The 7500-nt window shown below is 44.3% G+C and overlaps 1 protein-coding gene across 2 annotated transcripts in view; it reads left to right on the top strand.

The window, feature by feature from the left end:
- Window positions 1–7500, top strand: part of trim3b (tripartite motif containing 3b) — an 84278-nt gene that overhangs the window by 574 nt on the left and 76204 nt on the right. For both annotated transcript variants that reach the window (XM_017691438.2, XM_017691439.2), the window contains exon 2: window positions 4305–4364. In XM_017691438.2, the coding sequence (XP_017546927.1) occupies window positions 4305–4364 (60 nt within the window). The remainder of the gene's footprint in view (window positions 1–4304; window positions 4365–7500) is intronic.

Below are 7500 nucleotides of genomic sequence, written 5' to 3'. Positions count from 1 at the left end.
CAAAACATGATTAAGAGAAAATGAGACTCCTAACAACCTAATCGACACCAGGAACTGCCCCCAGATAAACACCACTGAAAGCTTTGATCTCTGAGAGAGAGGAGAAGATCAAGCTGCTTCAGATCTGAAAACATCCACAGGTGTTTCTGTCCATCCTTCCTCTGTGAGAAGAGCACTCAGCGCTGTGGGTCTGAAAGGACGTGTAGCTGATCAAGAAGAACCTCACTGAGAAAAGGAGACGGACACACCAAAGAAGCTGAATGATGGACTGACCACCCCAGAGTCCAGACCTCAGCACCACTGAATGGGTTTGATTACTTCAGAAAATCATCAACCAGCTTCTAAGACTGAGCTTTGGAGATATAGAGCTGTAGGTTTCTGTAAAAAGACCTGAATGCAGGTCTCCTGAAAAGAACAGGGGCTGTAACAATAAAAACAAAGGTCCAGTCCCATTTCACCCCTCACCCCTGCAACTGAGCCCTTTGCCCTCTGTTTTGCGGGTTCACGTCTAGGGGGACGGTGTCCTGATTCCTTTTGAGATAGAGGGGTGGGGTGAAGTGTTGGGGCTACATGACCCTCCAAACTGAGGTTTTTCATAGACTCCAGACAGAGAGACATGAGAAAAAACTGAAAAACAGGCAAGGCGGCTGAACGAGAGACCAAAGAAACCCACAAATGTGAGAAGTTTCTCTGTTAAAAATGACAATAATCACCGTTTTATCTTAGTTTAATGTGGTTTCAGTTCATTTTGATCATTTTTCTTCATAACAAGCATAAAAAATCACTAATAGCATGATAACGTCTCGGTAGATATCTAGCTAACTTTCCCGTTCCACCTTAAATAGTCCAGCAGTTCTGACACCTGAGGCGCCAGAATGAAGCTGCTGCACCATTTAAGGTGGAACGGGAAAATTCAAGCAAGAATCTGGAGAATCTCTGACTTCAGCTTCACATCACTGAAGAATTAGGGGGGGTGATAATAAATAACTGCCCCCCTGTTTGAAGGCGTATGATCCCTAATTAAAGCCCAGCAGTGAGGAGCTGAACTTTCCCCTCCTCTGCTGTCCCTGCAGACGGGCAGGGTCGCCTACAGAGCAGCGCTAGTAGCTGTTAATGAAGTGATGCTCTTTATTAGAGGGTCTCATTTCAGAGGGAAGATCTCAACCACTGCTCTGTAGCTCAGCTCCAAAGGGTCAGGGTGACACTCGAAAAAAAGGGGAGGGGTAAAAGAAGAAATGGGACTGGGCCTCAGAGTGGCAAGTTACTAAATACCAAATAAAATCAAATGGTCACGTAAACCTTACTCCGATCTAGAAATCCGATTAAGAGGCTGGATTTGAGCTCAGTGATGAGATTTCTCAGTGCATGCGAACTCTTACTCTGATTTCTTTCTCAGTCTGCACATGTGTGAAAACAGACCGCGGTACCGAGTTTGAGTTTTACGTTACGTTTACGTCACGTCGTCTGCTCTGATTTTACTGGCTGGTTGTAAAGCAGAAATCTGATTATCATGTAGACCCAGAGTTTCCCCATTACCTGATAACTCAAGTGCAATCAAACACATTGGTTACTGCCAAAATCGGATTTTCTGTGGTTATCGGTAGATTAAGTGCATGTAAACGCACTCAGCCAGAACAATGGAACACAGTATTTGGTTGATACAGTAATTCTAGCAGCCGATATTGTTCAAGGAATGAAATGTGCAGAAAGTAGTCAAATACACGAGTGACGTATTTCAGGGAAATGCAATATTGTGTGCTTGATGTATGTTTGTGAACTTCAAATAGTCTGGATTTTCAAAGTAAATCGCTACGTCACATCAGAGGAGCACCTGTTTAAAACGAGACTAATTTACAGCAAGTCCTTGTTTTCACATTCAGCCTAATTTGCATCGTGGCTGCTTCACCAGTAGAGGTCACCAGAGGAAAGTAGCACATAAAGGGGGGCTCTGTGTGTGGGAACTGTGTAAAATTGACTCAGCAGGATTCCCTGAAAAGAATTCCTCGTCCTTGGAGTCTGACTGGTCATGTATCACATCCAGTACATTTCTTTTTCATTCTTTTTCAAGGGCAGATCCTGTTGTCCCATCAAGGCTGGTGCCAAGGTGTCCAGCTGCTGTCCAGGGTGTCCACTGCCTCTCCTTCTTTAGTAATTTCAGCCAGCCCAGTTTAATGATCCCAGTTTAATGATCCCAATTTACTGATCCCAGTTTAAACCACCAGTTTACTATAACGGTTTTAGGTTGGGGTTAAGGTTAGGGTTAGGATTAGGGCCAGGGTGAGGGTTAGGATTAGGTTTTAGGTTGAGGTTAAGGGTAGAGTTAGGATTAGGACCAGGGTGTGGGTTAGGATTAGGTTTTGGGTTGAGGTTAAGGTTAGGATTAGGGCCAGGGTGTGGGTTAGGATTAGGTTTTAAGTTGAGGTTAAGGGTAGAGTTAGGATTAGGGCCAGGGTGTGGGTTAGGATTAGGTTTTAGGTTGAGGTTAAGGGTAGATTTAGGATTAGGGCCAGGGTGTGGGTTAGGATTAGGTTTTAGGTTGAGGTTAACGGTAGAGTTAGGAATAGGGCCAGGGAGTGGGTTAGGATTAGGTTTTGGGTTGAGGTTAAGGTTAGGATTAGGGCCAGGGTGTGGGTTAGGATTAGGTTTTAGGTTGAGGTTAAGGTTAGGATTAGGATTAGGTTTTGGGTTGAGGTTAAGGGTAGAGTTAGGATTAGGGCCAGGGTGTGGGTTAGGATTAGGTTTTAGGTTGAGGTTAAGGGTAGAGTTAGGATTAGGGCCAGGGTGAGGGTTAGGATTAGGTTTTGGGTTGAGGTTAAGGGTAGAGTTAGGATTAGGGCCAGGGTGAGGGTTAGGATTAGGTTTTGGGTTGAGGTTAAGGGTAGAGTTAGGATTAGGGCCAGGGTGTGGGTTAGGATTAGGTTTTAGGTTGAGGTTAAGGTTAGGGTTAGGATTAGGTTTTGGGTTGAGGTTAAGGTTAGAGTTAGGATTAGGGCCAGGGTGTGGGTTAGGATTAGGTTTTAGGTTGAGGTTAAGGTTAGGGTTAGGATTAGGTTTTGGGTTGAGGTTAAGGGTAGAGTTAGGATTAGGGCCAGGGTGTGGGTTAGGATTAGGTTTTGGGTTGAGGTTAAGGTTAGAGTTAGGATTAGGGCCAGGGTGAGGGTTAGGATTAGGTTTTGGGTTGAGGTTAAGGTTAGAGTTAGGATTAGGGCCAGGGTGAGGGTTAGGATTAGGTTTTGGGTTGAGGTTAAGGGTAGAGTTAGGATTAGGGCCAGGGTGTGGGTTAGGATTAGGTTTTGGGTTGAGGTTAAGGGTAGAGTTAGGATTAGGGCCAGGGTGTGGGTTAGGATTAGGTTTTGGGTTGAGGTTAAGGTTAGAGTTAGGATCAGGGCCAGGGTGTGGGTTAGGATTAGGTTTTGGGTTGAGGTTAAGGGTAGAGTTAGGATTAGGGCCAGGGTGAGGGTTAGGATTAGGTTTTGGGTTGAGGTTAAGGGTAGAGTTAGGATCAGGGCCAGGGTGAGGGTTAGGATTAGGTTTTGGGTTGAGGTTAAGGGTAGAGTTAGGATTAGGGCCAGGGTGTGGGTTAGGGTTAGGTTTTGGGTTGAGGTTAAGGGTAGAGTTAGGATTAGGGCCAGGGTGTGGGTTAGGATTAGGTTTTGGGTTGAGGTTAAGGGTAGAGTTAGGATTAGGGCCAGGGTGAGGGTTAGGATTAGGTTTTGGGTTGAGGTTAAGGGTAGAGTTAGGATCAGGGCCAGGGTGAGGGTTAGGATTAGGTTTTGGGTTGAGGTTAAGGGTAGAGTTAGGATTAGGGCCAGGGTGTGGGTTAGGATTAGGTTTTGGGTTGAGGTTAAGGGTAGAGTTAGGATTAGGGCCAGGGTGAGGGTTAGGATTAGGTTTTGGGTTGAGGTTAAGGGTAGAGTTAGGATCAGGGCCAGGGTGAGGGTTAGGGTTAGGTTTTGGGTTGAGGTTAAGGGTAGAGTTAGGATCAGGGCCAGGGTGAGGGTTAGGATTAGGTTTTGGGTTGAGGTTAAGGGTAGAGTTAGGATTAGGGCCAGGGTGTGGGTTAGGATTAGGTTTTGGGTTGATGTGTTACTGATCATTTGTTAAGAGTTTATAAATCATCTACAAAGGCTCACTGCAAATAAAGTTACCAAAAAGCCTTTAACTGTGAAGCATTCTGGCCTTGTACGTCTGTAATTGGACTGCTCTATATGGATCACTGTTCATGAGTAAAGAGAGTTTTTCCACTTTTTAAAAAAATGATATTTCTTATTTCCAACTTTCTATTATCCCTTGTTTATGGACAGGTCATCCCAAAATCAACCTGTTGGAGTTCATACATCGGATACAGCCAGCAAAATGATTGGGTAAGTTTCAAATTCTTACAGTGGGATTTGCTTGAAAAAGAATATTTCAGATAATGAACTTTTATCCTTGATAAGTAGGATGTCAAGATGAGGGCTAATAGCTGCTAAACTGATGAAATCCAAATTACAATTCCACTAAAGAAACTCAACATCCGAATCTTAAATGGAGCCCTAAAAGGGATTAATTAACGGGGACTTCTGTTCCGGATCGTTTTTCCTCAATCATAATCCTCCTCCACAGCGGAATTCATGAGCTGGCCTACTTGCCTAAATGAATACTTAACCGGTGGAGGCCAAGTGGAAATTAAACTGGAAGTATTAGAGAATAGAGAGGGGGTCAGCATCTGAGTGTGTGCACTTTTGGTCATTTGGTCATGCATTTTTGGTCCTTTTGGCCAGAGGACGGGTCATTTCGGGACTCCCTCTTGCTGGGAAGTGGTGACTCAGTGAAGGCACGTCCTAAAAACGAGCTTTGTGTTGGACCTTGCTCGTATTACGCACTGTAATCTGATTATTTCTGTTGTAATAAACATCGGATAGTCTCGATAGCTGATTGTTGATGTTGATGCTGGTCGTTGGACTTCCAAAAGCTGCTGGCCTGTTGCTTTTAAGATGATTTGGATGCTCCATGAAAGACTATTGAAAGCCTTTTAGCCCGTATTAATGTTCGGAGGAATAAGAAAAGGCTGATTCACTCTGTCAGTTTTAGCAATACGCCTTTGTTTACTGTGCGTATCGAGTGCTTCAGTAAATCCGGCCCAGTTTGTGCCTCTGTGCTCAGAAAACCCATGTGAACACAGAGTGAGGCAGGGCTGGCAGGGCCTTTGTACCACTGCTGTGGGTGAACTTTGATCCGGAGATGATTAGGTGAGACTAAGCTTAATCTTTCAGGCTCCTTCAGAATACAATAGGCTTGCTAAAACAAACAAAGCCATCCAGTCCCCGACTCCTGTGACCAGCTGAGCTCTCACATGCCGTGCTAGCAGAGGTGTAGTCAAGGGGTGGCCAGTGATGCCCTAAAACAGGGGCGTCAAGCTCAAACACTAAAGGGGCCGTATTAAATAATCTCGACAAACCTGTGGGCCAGAAAAAAACATGTTTTTATTTCATTTTTAATTAATGTGGTGCTGTAACCCCAACTGGCCATTGTTTATTCAAAATACGGAAGAACTTCAGCCGTAAACCTTGAAATATTACACGGACACTTGAAGGACCAGGAGCTCAGTCTTTTAAATCTAGCTATGTGCTTGAATTGTGTGGAATTGAGGTGTAACCGCTGTCACGTTGTAAAGGGGAGTGAGGTAGCGGCAAATCCAGGGTCACGGTCTGAACAGTCCAGGGTCATAGAGCCAATACGGAGAAATCGTGGGGCAGACATGACAAAACCAAACTACAACCAATGATACAAACACGACGAACAAACAAAGACTGATACATCAAGCAAAGACCAAGTACAAACACAGGGCTTAAATACAACAGGGATAACGAGGGACAGGTGAAAAACAGGTGGAGACAATCTGGGGTAGAGTTACAAAACAAGGGGCCGGACTAAACCAAAACAAAACATGGACAGGACTGGGAGGGGCCAATCGTGACACATAGACTGTTATTGAGGTAGGAGAGTCAGAGAGCACATTACATTGCAGTGCATGCTGGGGACTGTAGTGCAGCACATTGTGAAATGAGTCAATGTGAAGGCAATGTTAGGAGTCTTGCCCAAGGACTCTTATTGGTGTAGTGTAGGGTGGTTACCCAGGCGGGGCACTGAACCCCAGTCTACAGCGTAGAAGGCAGACGTGTTACCCACTACACTAACCAACCATTACCATCAATAAAGGAACAGTTTTGTTTATGGTCAGGGCAGCTACCTGTCATTTATAAGAGTCTAATGATGCTGTACTTTATAATATGAGGTTAAATTGCTGAGCAGCAGCCGAGTTCGCTGGGTTCCTTCAGCAGTGTTAAGATGAGTTCACTGTCATACTAACTAATGACCTTTTTCCACTTGAACACATGCATCTGTTGTAGGTCCCCTTATCCAGTGCTGCCTGACTAGCTTTCTAATCACTAGACTCATGCACAACTGGTAGTGAGGACAGCATGAATGCATAACTTTTATGGCCTGTGTTTATTAAAATGTTTTTCTTAATGTTGTGCACTGAAAAAGCAATTTCCTTTCATTTAATTTACTTGATACAAACACATCATTTGCTCATGAATAGCAGATAGACCGGTTTCCTGTGTTACATCATGCTTTCGGTTTATTTTCAGCAGTCACTGTGTTGGTGTAACATTTGATTCATGTGGAAATGATGGACAGATTGAATTATGTACAGAGAAAACAATGCATTGCTTTTTATGTCATTTTAATGCAGTAGCAGCATTTTATTATTTTTTTTCATAGCAGTGTGACACCTCTCTAAAATCTCTGGGTCTAACTTGGCTCCCCCGTTCTAAAAGGTCTAGCTATGCTCCTGTTTGCTGGTGAAACGAGGCTGTTTTGATGCTCTGAGATTATTCAATGTCCCAGGTTACATTGTCTTTATTAGTCTTTATTATTATACTTGCTAGTGAAAGGCTGGACCCCCTTTTGCCTTCAGAACTGCTTTAATTCTTCGTGTCAGACTTTCAACAATGTGTTGGAAACGTTCCTCAGAGATTCTGGTTGGTTATTTGAGTTCCTGTTGTCTTTCTATCATCTGGAACCAGTCTGCCCGTTCTCCTCTGACCTCTCACATCAACAAGGCATTTTCGTCCACACAACTGACCGCTCACTGGATATATTCTGACCTCTTTTTCGGACCGTTCTCTGTAAACCCTAGAGATGGTTGTGTGTGAAAATCCCAGTAGATCAGCAGTTTCTGAAATACTCAGACCAGCCCGTCTGGCACCAACAACCACGCCACGTTCAAAGCCCCTTAAATCCCCTTTCTTCCCCGTTCTGATGCTCGGTCTGCACTTCAGCAAGTTGTCTTGACCACCTCTACATGCCTAAATGCAGTGAGCTGCGGCCGTGTGATTGGCTGATTAGCTATTTGTGTTAAAAAGCAACTGAACTGTACCTAATAAAGTGGCCGGTGAGTGTATTTAGGTAGTTGTAGTTATGCTCCACTCCTGTACACAGTAAGTGCGTATT

This window comes from Pygocentrus nattereri, chromosome 18 (assembly GCF_015220715.1).
Source record: "Pygocentrus nattereri isolate fPygNat1 chromosome 18, fPygNat1.pri, whole genome shotgun sequence".
NCBI classification, from domain to species: Eukaryota; Metazoa; Chordata; class Actinopteri; order Characiformes; family Serrasalmidae; genus Pygocentrus; species Pygocentrus nattereri.
The sequence above is the reverse complement of the archived record's forward strand: the minus strand, read 5'-3'. Positions and strand labels throughout refer to the sequence as shown.